This window comes from Myotis yumanensis, unplaced genomic scaffold, assembly GCF_028538775.1.
Source record: "Myotis yumanensis isolate MYYU_CA2020_CCGP unplaced genomic scaffold, mMyoYum1.0.hap1 SCAF_6, whole genome shotgun sequence".
In the NCBI taxonomy this organism is placed as follows: Eukaryota; Metazoa; Chordata; class Mammalia; order Chiroptera; family Vespertilionidae; genus Myotis; species Myotis yumanensis.
This window is the reverse complement of record NW_027223757.1, coordinates 12,649,153-12,670,631: the sequence shown is the minus strand read 5'-3', so window position 1 is coordinate 12,670,631 and position 21,479 is coordinate 12,649,153. Positions and strand designations below refer to the sequence as shown.

The 21,479-nt window shown below is 39.9% G+C and overlaps 1 protein-coding gene across 1 annotated transcript in view; it reads left to right on the top strand.

Annotated features, from left to right (window-relative positions):
* The window catches only part of MAN1A1 (mannosidase alpha class 1A member 1), a 152,165-nt gene that overhangs the window by 38,150 nt on the left and 92,536 nt on the right, over nucleotides 1-21,479 (top strand). Inside the window, exons 3-5 of the mRNA XM_070417580.1 lie at nucleotides 10,056-10,152; nucleotides 11,163-11,278; nucleotides 20,084-20,164. Coding sequence (XP_070273681.1) covers nucleotides 10,056-10,152; nucleotides 11,163-11,278; nucleotides 20,084-20,164 — 294 coding nt within the window. The remainder of the gene's footprint in view (nucleotides 1-10,055; nucleotides 10,153-11,162; nucleotides 11,279-20,083; nucleotides 20,165-21,479) is intronic.

Sequence of the window (21,479 nt, the reverse complement as noted above, 5' to 3'; positions counted from 1 at the left end):
GGTGGAGGGGAAGCAAGGTCATGAGAGTTAAAGGCCGGGAGTGAGGGAGGGAAAGGAGGTGCCGCCGGGTTCTTTCCTTGAGCCAGCTCCCACGCCCCATGTGGTGTGTGCTGTTTGGTGTCAGGCTCAGCCTGTCTCCTTGGACCCCAGGTAGGGCCGCCTTCTGTGCATGGATCAGCAGGAGAGCTCCAAGGCTGCAGCTGACTATCTTCAAGGTTTGCCAGCAGCAAAACAGGGCTCTCGAAGGGGTGGAGTGGAAAGAATTAGAAAGGGAGCGTTCACCGCCTTGCTCCTCCTCTGCCTGATGCTGGGCCTCAGCTTCCTCCTCTGTAAGATGGGGTAGTGATACCCTGAAGGATGGGACAAGGAGGAAGTGTGTGGTAAGTTTTTTGAGTTCCCCTCACAGTGCCTTGTGGTAGGTGTCTGACAAAGTTAAATTACTTTCTCCTTTGCAGCCCCCTGTGGTTGCATTTGCAGAACAGAGCATGTAGGATTCCACATGCTTTCTAAAGAGTGAAACTACCACTCATCCAGAATGACTGAGAAGGGTGTGCATAATGCTTCCTATATTTCAAGTCTCCAGGACTTCATTGGTTTTTGACAGAGAGAGAGCACCAACGGTGGGGCCAGGGCAGTCCAGCAGCGGGCACTGAGGGCAGCCTGTGCCACAAGTCTGGGCGCTGCTGGGAGCTGTGGGCAGCAAGCTGGAGGGGAGCGACACGCCCAGAGGCCAAACACAGAGCAGTCAGTCTAGACACGTGCCTATAAACCAGGGGTTGCAGTACAGACTGCTGGTCTGTGAGCTGTCTGTGGCTCACAGATACGAATTTTACCCTTAGCTAGCAAATTATTTTTTTCTAGAACCTTTGAAAACATGCTTGTGTTTTTTTTATAGCCTTTTTCAAAAATGGCTTTAGTCAGGGCCTTCATTTTTGCCAAATTCCCTGTCATTTCCAGTTGCCCTAGACCTGGTCATTCTATTTCTGTGTGGTCCTTGAGTTTTTCGGCCCTCTTTCTAGCCCAAGTCAAAGCAGGGCACAAGCCTGAGAGCCGGCCCTGGTTGCAGAACCAGGGATTGGATGTGTTCTATCCCTCTATCCTGGGGTTGCCGGGCCAAATGCAGGACTCTGTCAACTTTGTGTGTTAGATAAACAGAAATGCTTTTATTTTAGTACTAGAGGCCCGGTGCGTGAAATTTGTGCGGGGGGTGGGGGGGGGTGGGGGGGGGAGGAGGGCGCCGGGGGGATCCCTCTCACAATCCGGGATTCCTCGGGGGATGGCCGACTGCCAGTTTAGGCCCAGTCCCGGCCTTAACTGGCAGTCGGACATCCCTCTTGCAACCTGGGACCACTGGCTCCTAACCACTCGCCTGCCTGCCTGACTCACCGCCCCTAACCACTCTGCCTGCCTGCCTGATCACCCCTAATCACCTCTGCCTCGTCCCCCGCCACCGTGGCTTCATCAGGAAGAACATCCGGAATGACATCTGGAAGGTCGTTCAGCTGTCTGGTCTAATTAGCATATTATGCTTTTATTATTATAGATAAGTATGTCCCATGCAGTCTTTTTATTTCCTAAATCTGGCACCCTATTTTATCATTTATAATTCATACCCTGCCACCATAAAGAACTCAATAAGTGGTAAATGTCATCACAACATTGGGAAAAAGAATCTTGGAAACAGAACATGTTGGCCACCTTGGCAAAAGAGAGAGAGAATTAATATATGTCAGTGTTTGGATGAGATAACTTGATCAAGGTACTTCAATGTTTTAATCTGATATGGGGTAAAGCTGGAAACTGTCGTGGCTGTGGGGTATTTTCCTCCGTGTGATGCCAGATAAGAAGGTAACTGGACTGAGAGGCCTTGCTCAGTGAAAAACTGTGTCAAGAGGAGATCATTCCCAGGACTATTTTAGGTGGCATCTTGATGTCTTCAAGTGAGAAGGTGCTAAACGCGTAATTCTGATAGACTCCAGGCCTACAACTGCAGTGTCCTACCAGGCTCTGCATTCTGTCACCTCTAGGTGAACTTGGCCTCTTTCCTCTCCTATCTTGCTTATTGACTTCTCCCTGAGTTGCCCTGCCCACTCCGAGTGTACTTACATGTCCTCTTTCCTCTGGCTGCTCTCCCTTATCTCTCGAAGTCCTATGACCTGGGGGGACAATGCGGAGGTGGCCTGGAGGAAAGCCAGGTACACTCCTTGGACGTCTGCTACCAGCCACGAGCATCATCGGATGTGATCTCCAGACCATGCTGGGAGGACGGTGTTATTCTTTTCTTTATATAGACTTGATTTTTTAGACCAGTTTTAGGATCAAAGCAAACTTGAGTGGGAAGTATAGAGAATTCCCATTCTGTCCCCGCACATCCCCACCCACCCCCACTGTTATCATCATGTACCACAGTGGTGTGCTTGTTAGCATCAATTATTGTTTTTTAAAGATGAAAAAAACTAAGGGTTTGAGAGGTCAGACCTGTGACAGGCCTCAGCACATGTGACAGCTGTCCTTAGCACCAGGTCTGTCCCTGGCCCAAATTCTCCGTCTTCACTTCCACAGGGAAATGTCAGTAGTGGGAGAGCATCAGAGAAGTGGTGGCTAAACTGTTGTCTGATATTCACATATCCATAAATTCTTTTCCAATGGAAAGTGAGGGTTTGGGTGAGCTTTGACTTGATTCCCTCAATTTACTTTTTTTTTTTCTTTCTTTCTCCATTTGCTAGTTCCATCAAAGATTTTTAAAAAGTTGGTACAATGATACTAAAAGTGTTCTGTGTTGAGATTTTATTTGAAAGTTCCAGAAGTTACTTTCATCTGACAATCAAGTAATTTCAGGCAAAGTTTGGTGAACACTACTGTCAGGCTTTTAAAATTGGTTGTTTTTCCCAAAGCATTAACTGTGAGTATAATTTTGAGAGCAAAGGCCATCAATTTCCACTTCAACAATCAGTGAAGTTGATTGACCTGCCACCTTAGACCTCCCTGAACCCAGTCACAGTCCTTCATGTCCTTTAGAACAGCAGGAATGTGTCACTAGACTGAAGACCTTCTCTTTAGTGTCAGATGACAAGCAGTTACATAAATGAACCAAAGATGGCCTTTGGCCTTGGACCTCTAGGTTGCTCATGTCTTCACTGCAGGCTGAGACTTGTTAACTCCAAATCTAGCTGGCATCAAATTCAAATTTTCACACATCCAGTTATTTTTAAAGTAGCCCAAACAAGCAGCTCTTTAGCCATGTAGAGCCTACCTGTTTTTCATTCCCCAAGAAACCATACCCAGCATTTGCTGGCCCTTGATAAGATAGGGCCTTGTGGTTATAGGACTTCAAACTGCTACTGTTCTTTAGAGTCTTCTGACTCAGAGACTGTCCACTATACCTGCAAGTGACATCACTTACACATGTCAGCCCCCTCTCTCTCTCTGGGAGTTTTCTTGCCTTTCCCCTTCTGGATGATGGCTCCTCCCCTTAATCCTCTGGGCAGCCTCATCCTGGGAGGGACTTCTCCTCTCCTGCAGCCCTGTCCAAGAACCATCCAATGTAGCCTGTTGTGTATGACTTACCCTCATGGGCATATCTTCCCTCCCTCCCCTTCTCCCCCCCCCCCCTCACAGATTAGTCCCCAAATCCATCAGGCAAAGCTCCTACACAAGCATTCCTGGCACAGCCAAGCTTTTGAGAAAGCCAATATGTAAACTTTCAGAACCAAAGTTGAGCCATCCTGTCTTACATCTGGAGAGACCTTTTGTAGAAAAGGTCTTCATTCTTTCTCCCTCCACCTTTGGAGACCAAATAGTTGCATATCTTTATAAAGAGTTCGCATGTACTATATAGTTTGTCTGATTTTGTATAGATGAGCCCCTCTTGTTTATCCTATATCAGTGATGGCGAACCTATGACTCTCGTGTCAGAGGTGACACGTGAACTCATTTTTTTGGTTGATTTTTTTTTGTTAAATGGCATTTAAATATATAAAATAAATATCAAAAACTAAGTCTTTGTTTTACTATGGTTGCAAATATCAAAAAATTTCTATATGCGACACGGCACCAGAGTTAAGTTAGGGTTTTTCAAAATGCTGACACGCCGAGCTCAAAAGGTTCGCCATCACTGTCCTATATGTTAGTAGGAAAAAGTAGGAAGCTCTTTCGCATTGCAAAGATCAGAGACATGCTTGAGTTTTTAATAAAAATAGTTATAATGCCTATTATTTATCAAGCACTTACAATGTGTCAAGTGATGTATTAAGCACTTTACATGCATTATTTTATTTAATCGTAGTAACCAATGAGACTGGTATTTTTAATTATTTACATTTTGTGGGAGCCGAAAGTGGACTCAGAGAGATTGATTGCCTCACTTAGGGTCAGTGATTTGAGAGCTCCGATAAGAACCGAGTTTGTCAGCTGCCTACGCCTGTGTCCTGCTCTTCTTCATTCCTCCTCAGTCAGTGACGGGATTTTTCTATAAGGACACACAGGGAAGAAAGCAAACAGTCTCCGCAGCAAAGAGCCATGTTTCATGGAGTGGAGTGGAGGTGATTCATCAACATTCAGACAGCAAACGGCATTGTTTGTCCTCCACAGCAGCTCTGCAGGCCTAACGTGATTCCCCGTGTCTGCTCCCAGCTTCCTCTTACTTTTTCCTCCTTGTCTTTTGTCTCATAGGTTCTCCTCATGGTTTCAGTTGCCCCTTGGCTCCTTCTATGGCTTTTTCTCTTTGTGTATTTATAGTTATCTGCTTCGACATCACTTTGGCCTCTGGATTCTCTGTCACTATCTCCCAGTTACACTCCCAGATGTAGGGAAGATGGTTAGATTGGTCCATGCATGGGAGAGAGCTTCACACCTGAGTGCTTCACCTGCAAATCGCATGGCCAGTTCTCAGTCGTCTGCCTTTGGGTCCGGTACCAGGCCCTGCACCAGTCAGCTGGGGCCAGGGACCCAGATCACACTGTATAAACTATGGAAATTTTGTGTAAGACCCGGCAGCAAGGGGCAGTAAATGAGATTTGAACATGTAGCCGCGAAAGTCAAAAGTTGTGTGAGTTTTTTTAAGTTGAAATTTCTTTTTTTAACTTTCATTTTAAAAATTTAAGTATAGTTGGTATACAGTATTATATTACTTAATTTAGTTTCAGGTGGAAAAGTGATTTGACATTTTTATACCTTATAATGTAATCATCCCACTGTCTAGTTGTGATCTGTCACCATAAAAACTTATTACAATATTATTGACTATATTCCCCTTCACCTTTTTCACCCATCCCTCATCTCTCTGGCAACCATCTCTTTGGTCTCTGTTTCTGTTTTTATTTTATTTGTTCATTTGTGTGTGTTTTTAGATTCCACATATAAATGAAACTATATCATATTTATCTTTCTCTGGTTGACTTATTTCACTTAACATAGTACCCTGTAAGTCCATTCATGTTGTAATAAATGGCAAGATTTTATTTTTTATTGCTGTGTAATATTCCATATATATATGGAATCACATCATCTTTATCCATTGTCTATCAATGGACACTTAGGTTATATCATGGCTATTGTAAATCGTGCTGCAATGAACATGAGGGTACACATATCTCTTCAAACTAGTGTTTTCATTTTCTTTGGACAAATACTCAGGAGTGGAATTGATGAGTCATATGGTGACCTATCTGGCAAAAATGTATAGATTTTTAAAAAGATTTTTAATGTGTCTTTTATGAATAACTTAAGATCGTATGAGTAAAGCATCAGTAGGTAAAATATTTGCTAAGTTTATTTTCTAGCAACAAAAATGTAACTTCTGAAATCAACACACACCTAGAGAAATTTAAGCATATTTTTATTTATTCCTGGCTTTGCATGTCCTTGATTAGATCAGGTCATAAAATTGAAAACAAACTGTTAGGTACAACAGTAGAGCTGTGCACCACATTTAATTAGTTTTCTTCTTGTTCTCATATATATATAAACATTATGAGTATGTAGGAAGAAGAGGTTAAGCTTCCATACATTGTTTATTAGATTATAAGCATGATAGAATAATGTACACTTCCCTTCTAGTCTTTTAGCATCTTAATATTTATAGTATAGCTGACCCTCAATAAATGACATTGCCTAATTGCTCAGCCCTGATGCCAAATGAGAAGAAAGTGCTAATCAAAGAAATCTTATATAAGTACAGAGTCAAAGGGAAGTAATGCTGTTTTTAAAAAATATTTTATGCCTTAATTCCAGCTCCTCTCGGTAAAAGTAATGGATTGCTATTATGAAATATTTTATCATTTTCTTTTATTTGTTTCCATTCATACCATTACTTTCACCAATGCAAATATGAATACTCAGGGGGGAAAATTGGCTTCCTTTCCATTTATCTTTTTTCATGAGGGTTTCAGTATTGCATTTGAAGTCCCAATCAGCATCTAGTGTAGGCCGATTTGAATCCTACTTGGGGTGTCAAGTTGTATAACCCTAATTAAATTGATGAAAGACTATAAAACAAAATGAAGGAGCCTGTGAAGAGGGGGGATTGGTAGTTGAATTTTAGAAGTGACCTTCTTGTCCTGTCAGCTCACAAGCACACTGAATTTGGGGAGATTAAATGCCTGCATCCCCATAATCCCTAGCTGGTTAGCAGCTTAAATCTGTACAATAAAAGCTAGTAGCAGTTTGATGTTTTCAGATATTTGTACAAGTCATAAACCTGAGTTACAAAGTTGTTTTTACATATATATGACTTGTAAATTCAATCTCTCTCTCTCTCTCTCTCTCTCTCTCTCTCTCTCTCTCTCTCTCTCGCTTTAACACGGTAAACCATCTGCACAGGTCACCAATCACTGGAATTAGATTCCTGAAGAAACCGATCTTGATGCTCCATTCAGGGCTTTTGACCACCTTGTTTTCATTTTCGTTTCTAACTTTAACTCATAGAATCCCATGGGATGAGGAACCCAGTTTGAGAAACATGTGACAGGAGCTTTAGAACTGTAGGAAACTAAGCAATTAGTGTCAAATTTTCCCTTGGGGGAAAAGCTAAGAAAAGCTAATATATACTACAGAGGAAACTCAAGTAGCACATTGTATAAATGATCATTTTTGACAGAGAAGCAGTCTTCTATGGGAGAGCTTTATGCTCTCTTGGAGCCATTAATAGTATATGGCACTAGCTTCCATTCAGTCTTGGAGCTGAAACAAATCATGATGGGTTTTTTCTGTTCTTGGGTCACATGTATTCCAAAAACTTTTGAATTTATAAAATATTTTTGGAAATTTGCAGGAATGGAAAGTTTGCCAAGAGTTACACATTTGGTAGGAGAACCAAATCAAACTCAGATGTAATCTTAAGGTGTTTTTGTGGATTTCATATACCTAGCCTTTCCAGAGGCTCACTGATTTCTATTTCTGTGATGTGGTTTAACTGGTTTCAGCATAGGTTTAAAATTCAGTAAACATGTGATTACCCACCATATGCCAAGCAGTGTGCTAGGTGCAATCACACAGACCATGTTCACATAATCCTTACATACACACCCTGTGAGGGTTTGTGATCCCAGTTTTCCTAGTAAAAAGAGTCTCACAAAAACTGTGACTCATCCCTGATTATGTGACTAAGCAGTGATGTTACTGGGATTATAAGTCAGGTCATTTTACCCTTAAATCTATTATACTTCCCAATAAAATGAATTTATAAGGAGAAAATCTTAAAAACACTGCTTTATATGCATTTTATTGATTGTTGGAAGATAAGTCTGATACATCAAAGGAAGATCCTGGTGCTGACTCATTAAAGGAAAGTGATGCATTGTGTTGGGTAACACCCTGGGCTTTGGAGTCAGGCCGAACTGAATGAACCCTGGCTCCTCAGCTGTGAAAAAATGCCATGACTTCGAGTAAAGTTGTTTACATTTAACTTCCAAGCCTCAGTCTCTTCATCTACCAAATAATATAATACAACACATTTCCCAGGGTTATGATGAGAATTGAATACAATATTGAATGTAGAGCATTTAGCAGAGTTCCCAGCAGATAGTACAGATTTTTTAAATTAAATTTATTGGGGTAACATTGGTCAATAACATTATATAAATTTTAGGGGTACAACATTACAATTCAATGTCTGCATGCTCACCACCCAAAGTCTAGTTTCCTTCCATTACCGCACACTAGACCCCTTTTACCCACTGTGTGCTCCCCTGCCTCCATTCCCTCTGCTAACCACCATTCGGTTGTCTGTGTATACTAGTATGTGTTTGGGTTTGTTTGATTTGTTTGTTCATTTGGTACTTTTAGTTTTATATCCCACATATGAATGAAATCATATGTTTTTTGTTTGCTTATTTTGTTTATTAGAGAGAAAGGAAGGAAGAAGGAGAGAGAGATAGAAACATCGATGAGAGAGAAACATCAATTAGCTGGCTCCTTCATGGCACACACTGGGGATCAAGCCCACAACCTGGGCATATGCCCTGACTGGGAAATCAAATCAGTGACCTCTTGGGTGCATGGGTCAACCACTGGGCCACACCATCCAGGCGAAATCATATGGTTTTGTCCTTTTCTGTTGGACTTATTTCAGTTGGTCTAATACCCTCAAGAGTTCCATCCATGTTGTTGCAAATGACAGTATTTAATCTTTTATGGCTGGATGTTATTCCATTGTATATGTTCACCACACCTTCTTTATACAATCATTTGTCAATGGACACTTGGGTTTTTTCATATCTTGGCTATTGTAAATAATGCTGCAATGAACAAAGGGATCACAAATTCTGGTAGCCATTATTAGTAGCAATTATCCTGAGATAGGAAGATAATGTACATATTGATTAAAGAAAGATATTCATTATCATTTTCAGGGACATCTGAAGACGTTCTTATTCATAAAATTGAGTTGATCTCACTGAAGATATTTAGTGATAAATAGCCCTTATATAGTATTTATAACTTTGTGATGCTTTTTTAAAGAAATTTTAAATATGGAGCCATATTATAACATTTTCAGAGTATGTCCATATTGTAATTATTGTTGCTAACAGATTGGGAGTAGTGACATGAATAAGTTCTATGTGGCGGGGGGGAGGGAGTCCCTCTTTTTAAAAAATGTATATAAACATAATTACATATAAATTCTTTGAGTCATTAAAAAATTTATTAAACTATCATACAATAGTTATACAGCCATTTTGACAAGCTTTTAGAACAATTCCTCCTCTTGAAAATTATTCACTTTCTATTAGAGTTAATGTCTCGCACAGTAGATCAAAACTTTGTCTATCAGCCAGGAGAAATTAATTTGGTTTTCATTATATGTAGATAAGTTAATTTTGTTAAAAATAATAAAAGAAAAGATTTATGCAAGTAAATGGTGACAGAGAGGTTTGGACCTGAAAACATTCCTGGTACAAGGAGTCTATATTGGGAATACACAGGGTCAGCCTTCTGTTACATAGGTATACACACATATGTATACTATTAAAGACTGGTTATATTAAAATAAGCTGAAGTTTTCCAAAATCAAGATATAACCATCGAGCTTTATTTTTTTTTTCATTTCTTGCAGATATTTAAAAATACTTCTGTATAGATTTGGTCAAGATAAATCAAAGTGTTCAAATGATAACCTTGGATATTTGTCTTGGATATTTGTACTATACCTTGAGATTGAAAGTACAGAGACTCTTGTACAAAAGTATGAATTTTAAATATAGAGTCTTTTCAGATTTAATCTGTCATGAGAATGAAATAGATAAATGTAAGAATGGTTTATCCTTTTAAGGATAAACTAAATTTCTCTTGCTGGAAACGGTCTTTTGAAAATGATGTATATCTTAAGTAGGATAAAATGGATTCAAAAAAAATCTCCATTTGTAAACATAAAGGGATGATGTATATATATGTATATACGTGTTCTAGCTTATTCATATCATTGTCACAGTTTTAATTAATCATCTTTTAAACTAAGCAGTGAGTTTTAATATTTTAACCTTTAGGTCTTTAACATATGATCTATTCTGTAGCAAAAACATCTCAAATTATAATCCCACTTTCATTTCTTTTCTCAGATGATGAAACATGCTTGGTATAACTATAAACAATATGCCTGGGGATTAAATGAACTGAAACCTGTATCAAAAGAAGGCCATTCCAGCAGTTTGTTTGGTGAGTAGAATATACTTTGTGTCACTTGTCACAATTCAGTGACAGTAACTTCTCCTAATTGGCTGAACTTGTGGGTGGTGGAGATGTTTGTGTGATCCTTCTGACCACGTTGCTAGGAAACTTGCATACCTGATGGAGTTATCTGCAAAGACCATCCTTCAGACAGAGCACCCGTGCATAGTAGAACCACCTGCATACCTTAAGAAATACCTTCCCTGCCCTAACCAGTTTGGCTCAGTGGATAGAGCGTCGGCCTGCGGACTCAAGGGTCCCAGGTTCAATTCCGGTCAAGAGCATGTACCTTGATTGTGGGCACATCCCCAGTAGGGGGTGTGCAGAAGGCAGCTGGTCGATGTTTCTCTCTCATCGATGTTTCTAACTCTCTATCCCTCTCCCTTCCTCTCTGTAAAAAATCAATAAAATATATTTTAAAAAAAATGCCTTTCCGAGATTCTGATCTAATGGGTATGGGCGCAGCATCATGGTTTCTAGATCCCAAGGTGTAACCCAGCAGAGGAGCATTCGGTCTGCTTCATTACCTACTAGGTAGACGGGTGGGAGGAAGGGGAGAATCAGGGCTTCAAAGGGAGTCAAATTCCATTTTAGAGTACTGGTTTCTTAGAGCTATCACTAAACAATTTTAGAGCTAATTCTATTTAAACAGTTTTACACAGGTATACTTTGATATAATCACATTAAAAGGAACGCATTGCCCCTGTTTTTTAGGTCTACTCTTTTCTCGCTAGAGAATGCAGTCACAAATGAAATTTCTAAGAGATTCATTTTCTACAACTCAGAAGAAACTAAAGATTAGTGTATCCATCTATAGCCTGTGATAATTGTTTGACTTTTGTGCGGTTTTTTAATTCTCCTTCACTGAAAGAATTTTAGACTGTGTTCATTATTACTGTTTATTAATAAATTCAGTCCCTTTCCAAGGTCTGGTCAATTGTCATGTATGTATCTGTAAAAATTAATTGATTGAATAAAAATGTTTCTGATATTTTCAGGAAGTATCAAAGGAGCAACAATAGTAGATGCCCTGGACACACTTTTTATTATGGGAATGAAAGATGAATTTGAAGAGGCAAAATCATGGGTTGAAGACAATCTAGATTTTAATGTGGTAAGTTAAAAGAAGTTGCCAATTCAGTTCTTAAATCTCAGTTAATAGGGATAAATTATGGCATTGGGAAGGTTATTGTGTTGTACCCTAACAGAATAATGCAACTTCTAAGTAGTATCATACTATACTAGAAGCCTGGTGCACAAAATTTGTGCACTTGGGGGGTTGTCCCTCAGCTCAGCCTGCATCCTTTCCAATCTGGGATGCCGTAGGGCTGTCTGACTGCCTGATTGACAGTCGGACATCCCTCTCACAATCCAGGACTGCTGGCTCCCAACCCCTTGCCTGCCTGCCTGCCTGATTGCCCCTAACCACTTCTGCCTGCCAGTCTGATCACCCCCTAACCACTCCCCTGTCAGCCTGATTGATGCCTAACTGCTCTGCCGGCCCGATCGCCTCCAACTGCCCTCCCCTGCCGGCCCGGTCACCCCCAACTGCCCTGCTCTGCCAGCCCAGTCACCCCTAACTGCCCTCCCCTGCTGGCCTGGTCACCCCTAACTGCCCTCCCCTGCCGCCATCTTTGAGGGCATGGCAGTCAATTAGCATATCCCCGCCTTATTGGCTATGGGCACTGCCATCTTTGCGATAGTGTGAGGGTCAATTAGCATATTCCCTCATTATTAGATAGGATTCTTGTCTTCCCTTACTACACAAATATGTATCTTTGTTCATTTTGGGTTTTGGGGGGGCAATTTTAAAGAAAATAGAAATTAATATTTATCGAGCCCTATGTGTGCCAAGTATTCTTATTCAAGTCCCACATCTACCCTGTGAGTTAGGAATTGTTTTCACACCTTTACAGATTAGAAATCTGAGCCTCAGAGTTTTCACCAGACCACACAGCCAACTAACCACATCACAGATGTGAGTCAGCACAGCTGTGTGATCTAATGCTCATACTTTCGCACTTTGTATGTTTAACATTTGTTAAGGGTGCCAGATTGGGAAGTGCAGTTTAACAAAAGACCACAAGAGAAATTGAAATAGAGAAGTTTATTACTCACACGTCCTGATGACGTACAAGGCTTGCCCCCAGGGGCCACACAGGACCATGAAAGCTGAGTACAGACAGACTGGAAGACAGGAACCCCGTACATGCCTTTATTAGGCTGGGAAGAGTGGCTAAGAGTTCCCAAGCTAAGGCCAGATTGGTCCATTCAAACCAAAAATAGCGGGGTTTCGATAAGTTCTCCTGGTGTTTTTTCTAAGGGGTACACAAGGGGAAGGCCCTGGGAGGCTGGGGAATCTTATCACAAGGGCTGTCTGGGAAGTCGTATTAGGAACTTGCATTTGCTTGTAACTCCCCGGCTGTTATCTAGGGCATGCACTTGTGTGAGGGGCTGAGAGAGGCTGATTTCAGTGTAAGGCACCCGCAGGTCACCTGACGGCACAAAATGGCTGCAGAGCAGCAATTCCATGGAGCAGCGTAGCTAAACTCTCGGCAGCATCCAGCAGCGCTGCACCCACTTTCTTGTAAATCAGGCTTCGAAATGTGTTGACTGAATAACCTCAACTATAAAATTGTGTCAATATATATTTTAAATATTTTTTTAAGAATTTGCATATGTACTATTATTCTTAACAAAACCCATGTACACCGAGGGAAAAGGTTCGGAATTAAGGATGGTGGACACTTCTGCTTCCTGAGAACTTTGACTTGGAAGGAGCAAGGGCTTTCCAAGTAGGCTTTGTAGTCAGGTCAGGTGTCTGTGGAGCAGCTTAGATCTGCAACTACTTCTTAAAGAGTTCGGAGACATACCAGGTGATTCATAGGCTATCTCATTTAGTCTTTGTGAGAACCGTACAGGGAAATGACATTTTCCCTGTTTTTGTAGATGAAGAGGTGCTTGCTTAATCTTCCCCAATCATACAGCAAGAGCTGTGGTTTGAATAAGGTCTGCCTAACTCAGTGACCCTGTTTCTATTGGAGAGGAAATGCCAGGTGTTGAGAAATACATACTCTGACAGAATTTGAGTCCTCCAAGGTTAGGTATGTAATCGTAGTAGCACAGTGCTCATTAAGTGCATTGTTCCATAGGTGTTCAGTTAATATTAATTAAATGAATGAGAAGCCAAGCTATGTTGTCCTACTTCCTCACAGACTCCTCTGGAAGACCAGCTGTCAGGGTGCAAGGGTGGCTGTAGTTTTTAATATGGTTGAAATGATCTGGAATTCAAGTGCAGTTGGTCTACTTGTTTTTTTACCTAACCTACTTCCAGAATGGATTTCTGGTGGCCGCTGTTACAGGAAGATCATTAACATAAGGCCGAATGATCAAGAGTTTCGTATTGGGGCATTTCTAAATCCAGTATTGAGCTTCCTGTTCTATATGGTCACTCTCAAGAGGTATTGCTTACGTAGGTCCTTACATGAGAAATATTGAAAATCATCTTCAGTAATGAATTTTATAGACTGCTTAGACATTTTCTCCAGATAACAATGTCTTATGTAAACTCTTAGAAAAAGCCAAAGCGACATTAAAATTATCCTTAAGAAGCTTTGTTCTGCATTGAGGTACAGTAATATCTCTGCGTGAGAGGCCAGGTGTTGAGAATGACAACGGAAAGATGATTAGCTTGCTCCAGACGCTAACTGGCAACACACTGAGATAGTGATCTTTGGCACACACCTGGATTGTACTTTTGATTGCAATGAACACCATATATTTTAGATAACAGAGATACTTGTGGCAGAAGTGATTTTATTTTTTAAAGTTCTAAACTGTTCTCTTATCTAGTCTGAATGCCACCCTACTTTACAGGGAAATAAGTTGTAGGGTTTGCTCTCCGAAGAATGTAAGTTGGCCTGAAGAAGTGATTTGGGATTTTCTCAGATGCCTGTTGAGTACTTGGCTTGGGTCCAGAGCTCCAGGCTATACAGCCTGAAAGAAGTGAGTTTTGCCTCAGTATTGCTCTATGGATCATCTGTCTGAGAGCAGCATTACATCCCAGTGGGGAGGGGGTCACATAACTAAGTTTACTGTCCTGTTGAGTGGAGTTATTCAGTGTTTTCCATCTGAATGCTAATCAGTGCTTGCCTAGAGGGATGGTTTGGGTTTTGGCTTTAAGAGGATATTGAGCAGTTCTTGGACCATTATTAGTGATGGATTAGACTGTTCCTTGAGGCCCTTCTGGACCTACCCAGTAAAACCAACCTATTAACATCGAAAAGATGGTAATTTGTCCGTCTTTGTGAACTTAACATTCTGTTCATTTTAAAGGGTTTATTGTGTTACTTAAATATGAAATTAAAAGCCGCTAGGACATATGTTTCACTAAGTTACACTGTTTAATATTGCAATCTAATCTGTTAAAGGAGTTTTATACATATTCTTAATCTTCAGATGTACCATTTATAAATAAAGGTGTATACTAAGCATAGACTTTGAAGTACCATTTATAAATAAAGGTGAATACTAAGCCTAAACATAGGCAAGTCTTATAGGCAGTTGCCTGTCTTTAATTAGTGGCTTTGAAAAGTCTCATGTTGTTTCTACCATGTTTTTCAGTAAGGTAAAGCATAGTTATAATACATGTTAGTAGTGGAAAGTTATTATTAAACACAGTTGCTGCATTGGATTGTAGTGGGACAGTTATTATTGCACAGAGTTGATATCGGATGGTAGTCGAGCAGTTGTTATTAAACGTAGTTATTGCATTGGTTTGTAGTCGGGCAGCCGGCTTGCATCTTACATATGGGAACAGGCTGTGAAACCCAGGCTTGTAGTTCATTGAGTAGAAAGCTGACAGGGAGTTGGGAAGAAGAGCTAGCCAATGAGTACTCTCTGAGAATTATTCCCCTTTAAAAAGAGAGAGAGAGAGAGATAATTACCCTTGAAAAACGTCTCTCAGAATTAGTATTGAACACTAAAAGTAGAATTAACATATTTTTGAAAATAAAAGTTCTTTTTCAATTTAATGTAATCAATTGGATGTCAAGCTGTGTGGAGTCATAGGATAATAACTAAGGAGAATTCTGGTACAGGTTTGATTCTAGATAATTATAAGGCTTGAAAGTGCAAAGCAGCCATATATCTGTCCTATAGGGAAACTTTTGCCTCTATAGTTCCTCAAACAAAAGGAAACTGGCTGGATTATTCTCAAGCCGAAATGTGTTAGTGTAATGGTCAAACCAGTCACATCATTTATTGAGATCTATTAAAGTAGATCAGTTTATAGAGAATTTCAGTGAATAGATTGGTTATAAAAAACACAACCTAATGAATTTCTCTGGGTTGTTTAAAAGCTACCTTGTCTAGCGGGAGGAAGTTGGTCTTTCATGCACTTGCTTTGAAATGGTCACTTCCCCTCTCTCCCAGGCCAGGTTCTTCATGCCCATGAGCTCACGGTCAGTTGATTTGCAGAAAGCCTTTCCCAGTAGAGAAATACGGCATAATGTTAAGGATTGGGGGAGGGAGGTACACAAAATGATTTATTGACTTAAATTCTGTTTTTCATTTTAGAAAGCTTTCTCGGTTTAATCGTTTTGCGTAGATGTAGAGTAAATCAAAGGACAGAACTAATGGGGAAAGGGATAAACACTAAAGGTGGAAATGATCAATCTAAGACACCCAAGACAATTGGAGAGATTAGTACTGAGGCCTCATTTTATTGTGGTTTGTAAGACTCGACTCTTGTTTTTAGGAGTAAACTTAAGTTATGCCATCTATTTTATTAAATTTCTATATGAATCTGGTTAAGTGTGCTCTTTGATTCAAAGGCTGTTGGTAGAGGAAAGTCAAAATGAAAGAGCAGTGACTCCCAGCCTGATTTTTTGTGTGACGATGCCTTTAGCCAAAAAATGTCCACCTTCCCCTTGCTCATCTGCTGTGATATTAATAGGTGCATGCAATTTAAACAGAAGACAGGATCCACATCTCAAGCTGAAACTCACATATGATGTGTACTAAAGGCCCTGGAATACATAGGGCAGATTCCTGGAAAGCAGACACGGATGAAGGAGATGGCGAAGTTCACCTTCCTTGTTAGGATAAGTCACAAAAGATCTTAGTGTCACAGGCTGGTAGGGTTTGCCCTCCTCTCGCATGCTGTCCTCTCTCTGCCCCGGCTCCTCTTCTGTCATTAGGGCGAGTCACTGGAAAAATTTTAGAACATCTTAAAAGACACTGCCTGAATATTAACAGGAGGTACATATTTATTTAAATGTAATAAGATTATTTTAATGGAAAATGAAATTAGAAGCTTATAAAAATGGCCTAAAACCTTCAGATTGTAGAAATTTACTTTTGGAAATCAGATGTCATAGAAATTAAATCAAACTCAAAAGGAAGTTTGGTCAGAATTCTATATTTCAAAAGAGGATGTGTTTTCTTTAGCCATTGAGAAATATGACTCCCCTGAGGGTCAGAGATGTATCAGTTTGCATTCTACAATTTCGAATATTATGATTTCGGAGTTTCCGATTTTTCAGCAACCTCTGTGGAAGGTCATTTAGGCTGAGCTGCCGTACGGTCATAATGGCAGCGGCTCACTATTGAGTGCTTGACCTGTGCCAGGCATTGTGCACAGTGCCTCACACTCACAGACTCATAGTGTCTTGTAAGGAGCGCATTGTTCCTTGTGCAAATGAGAAAACCAAGACTGAGAGAGAATAAGTTACTTGCCTGGGATCTCACATTTCAGCTAGCTTCCAAACCAGTCTTCAGTCCCAGGTCTTTCTGAGGCCAAGGTAGTATTTCTATAGTCTGCTCAACAATATGGTCAACCAATTTGTTGCAGTGGACGAATAGTTATCTTCTTTCACCTGAAGATCTGTAAAGAGTGACGTGTCAAAATTTCAGTCTTCTGACCTAAAATGTAGTGTAGCCCAGAAAGTGGAAATTAAGGTTTCTAAATAGTTTATATTTCACTTTGAGAAAAAAGAAAGGAGAAAAAATGATATGTTGGGAATTCAAATGTAATTCTGGTTTTCAAAAGGAGGGAGATATGATGACTGTTGAGTGCTCCTGATGGTGATGTGACCTTCCTGAGCCAGATTTGTAAAGACAAGGACAGAGCAATCACTGGGAAGGGCATGGATTCACTCGCAGCCAAATTTGCTTCTTGCACAGACTCACTAGACTGTTGGATCCATGAGATCCAAAAGACAAACCTACTGACCTTGATTGAGCATGGCACTTTGCAAGGTTACTTCGATATCTTACATGTAGAGCAGGATAGAGTTCTAGAATACATGGCTGGACCAATAACTAGTTGAACAACTGTACCTAATAGGTGATCGATACGTAGTTTAAGATATATTTCTGGTCGTGTTTGAAATGTCTCAGTCCTCTACCTTGCAATAATTCTTATCAGATGTCTCTATAAAGGCCCTAATTATCTAAAATTTTTATAGAAGGAAGAGAGAATACATGTCTAATTAATCAATAACCAGGGTAAGAATATAAAAATCACCTTAACAAGCTTCAATAGGCAGAAATATGGAGGACTGTTCTCAGGTTCAAAATTGAAGAACACAATTACAAATTGGGAGTCATACAATTTGAGGGTTTAGAGTCATTAGATTTTATTATTAGACATTATGACCCTTAGACATACAAAATACAGCTGTGTGATCCAAAACAAATTAATGGATTCCCTTTTTCTTATCAATAATTTTGTGGAATACTAAAACTTTTACGAATATTTACATAAACTCATTCAAAGTCATATACCTCATGGATAAATTGCACCTATACAGGGTGCTTTTAATCAAATTATATTAGACATATGTTACAAATTATGAAATACAACTAACCAACTCATCACAGATTGTTTTATGATATTTTTGCTTAACTCTGGCCCAGTAATTCTTCCTCCTTAGGGAGTTTTCATAATCTTTTTGTAGGAAATTTTTTGGAAAAAATTTTTTAACTTAAACAGTTACTTAGCTTTAATTGTTAGATCCTTATACCTTTTCAGAGATCATTTGTGAATTAAATGAAAATATATCTCCTTTTTTCCTCTGGAACTGTTTCTTCCCACTATAATGTAGACTCCATGAGTTTCAGGAGCTGTCAGTCTTCATTGCCATATTCTTAGAACATAGAAGTTGGTTAATAATTGTTCGTGAAAGGAAATAAGATCTCAGATGATTTTGACTAAGTTTATCTACCAGATATTTACTCCATATATTATAATTTACTATTCTCCCCCATGATTATCTATAAATGGTTTGATGCTAGGCAGAAGTGAACAATTACTGAGTAGGCCGAGAGAATATAAAAAGAAGCGAACTAAAGCTTAAAGTGAATCTATTGTAGGTTCATTTTATTAAATTATCTAGTAACAGAATGTAAGACAAATCCATTTAGTAGTCAGATATAATAAAATAATGAAAGTATTGGCAGTAATGACTGCTATGCCACAATGATATGACTATTAATAAAGAGACTTGGTGCATTATCTTGTTAGCTGATATTGGTAGCAGAGCCCTGGACCAAGAATTTAGTACTCGAGTTCAAATCCTGATTCAACTACTTATTAGTTGATTAGATTCCACTATGACCTTAGAAAGTCATAGTAACCATTATAAATCTCAGTATCTCCATTTGTAAAATGGATAGCGGTTATTTCAGAGGGCTGGTGTAAGGCATAAAAGACATAGTCCATGTAAAGAGATTAGCACAGGATCTGGCATAGTGTAAATAATAATAATAAAAGCAAGCTATTATTGATATAAACGAGCAGTTTCAGCAGCGTACCTCATACATATGATTATCATCTCCTTCATGCAAAGATGAATTTCTTCTCAGAGGCTGACCCTTCCAGGCTGCAGGCAGACAGTTGGGAACAGCACTAGACCCAGGTCTCCCAGCTTAAAATCTGATTTGCATTCTTGCTGTGCTACTTTAACATGATGCAAGAAAGTTACTAGAATAATGGTGAATTGCCAGCCAGTGTGAGTCCAAATGGCCCTGCAGGAAGAAAAAGCAAATGAATAAAAGGAGAACACAGAATAGAACAACAGAGTGCCCTGGCCCTAGTGCATCTGCACAAATAGAGAACACTGAGCATTGTAAATGCTGTTGAATAGAGAGAGGAAATAATATATCATAAATCCTATACAATAAAAGGCTAATATGCAAATCAACCAAACCAGGGGACAGACACTCAATGCAGGAGCTGCCCCATGGTGGTCAGTGCGCTCCCACAGGGGGAGCACCGCTCAGCCAGAAGCCGGGCTCATGGCTGGCGAGCACAGATATGGTAGCAGGCAATCGGACATCCCCTGAGGGCTCCCAGACTGCGAAAGGGCACAGGCTGGGCTGAAGGACACCCCCCCCACCGAGTGCACAAATTTCGTGCACCAGGCCTCTAGTATTTTTATCATTGAGATTTTGAGTCAAAATTATTCTATCTATGTATTTTGAGAGAATTTTCCACTATTATTTATAAACTAACATCCTGATGCACAAATTTGTGTACAGGTGGGGTCCCTTGGCCTGGCCAGCAATTGAGGCCTGTCGGGGGCCAGCTGGCTAAGGGGAGGGACCCCAGGAGGTTGCTGGCTGGCTGAGGTGGGGAGGCCACAGGAGGATGGCTGTGGGAGCCCACTGACCACCAGGGGGCAGCTCCTGTGTTGAGTGTCTGCCCCCTGGTGGTCAGTATGTGACATAGTGACTGGTCGATGGGTCGTTCCAGTCGTTTGGTCATAATGGTCGCTTAGGCTTTTATATATATAGATCTCTCTGGGCAAGGATATATGATTTGAATAAAATATAAAGATTTAGTGCATTTCTCACAATATTTTTCTCAATTGTGTACTGTTGTTTATGTATGTACCTCTTTATTTTGTTTCTACAGAATGCTGAAGTTTCTGTTTTTGAAGTTAATATACGCTTTGTTGGTGGACTACTCTCAGCCTACTATCTGTCTGGAGAAGAGGTAAGGAAAAGTGGCACACAGATGGGAATTACAAAATGTCTTAAAGTTACATTTTTAGGATAAAATATGCTTTGGGGAGTATATATTTAGGAGGTATCTACTGAATATTCTTATTTTTATGGACCTCTAGCATACACTGAATTTTACGTAATATGTACTCATTAGTTTGGCAGAACATGTTGTCAGGAAATGGTACACAATGCTTTTAAATAGTCTAGCTCCATTATGTTACGTATAGTGTGATTATCACTACAAATTATATGTGTTTGTGGACAAAATAAAGAGGTTTAGTGCAGTGGCAGGCTTGTGGGTGAATTTTTTTCTTTAAAAGTTATTTTAACACTTATATAATGTTAGCTCAAAAACTTTTTAAAATGAAGAAAGCTTGGCAAGTAAGATATAAAAATTACAGTATTTAAGAAATTGAGGGGGCGAGTGAGATGCTCAGCTTTCCAGTGAGGGTCCTGCAGGCCAGTGGCCCTGTGCGAAGTGCTTTCAGCTCTTCCTGGGTGAGTTAATTCACTATCTGCAGCTCAGTGCAAAGCAGGAGTTTTTTTATTTAACTGCATTTTGTTGGTTGATTAAAAAAGGATTTTTTTGTATCATTCTGATAAAGAACACAGATTTTCTTAAAAGGTTTTGGACTTGGACCTCGCCTGTGATGTTGACTGTTAAGAGCTCAGGTCAAGGAAAAGTAGTCATGTATTTCAATTGCATGTCAGTCAGATTTGTGTTGGCCTCAGCGTTCTAGCTGGAGGAAGAGTGGATCTCACCTGGGGTATTATTTCATGTATTTTTATGCTCCTTCAAACAGATTAAGCAGAGCAATAAATGTATAACAAGAAAAACTGCTTTGACATTGTCCTGTCTCTCAGGTTCTTAGCCATAATAAAACAGCCCACATAATCTTAACATTTTCTCTTTCTTTAGATTTTACTCCACCATAGAGCTTTTCAAAGTTATATAGATGGCTTCTGTATTCCCCTATATCTGTCCTTTTTACATCCTTTATTTTTTCCATCATCATTTATCCCCTCTATGTCCTCTTCCACCTCCACCTGCTGCACCACAGCCATCACCACACTGTTGTCCATGTCCATAAGTTCTCTCTCTTTTGTCCTGCTTACATGTCAAGGTATATTCTTCATTACAGACTTTGTCACCTTCTCAGCCAGGGTAAAGAGACCCTCTGGTACGCTATGCCTCTTCTCTTTTGCCAGTCCCAAATAATTTTACTTGTCCAGCTTGGTTTAGACTGTTCTTAGCATTAAGCCAGGGAATCCATGCTTCTAAAAAGTCATACTTAAAATTACCC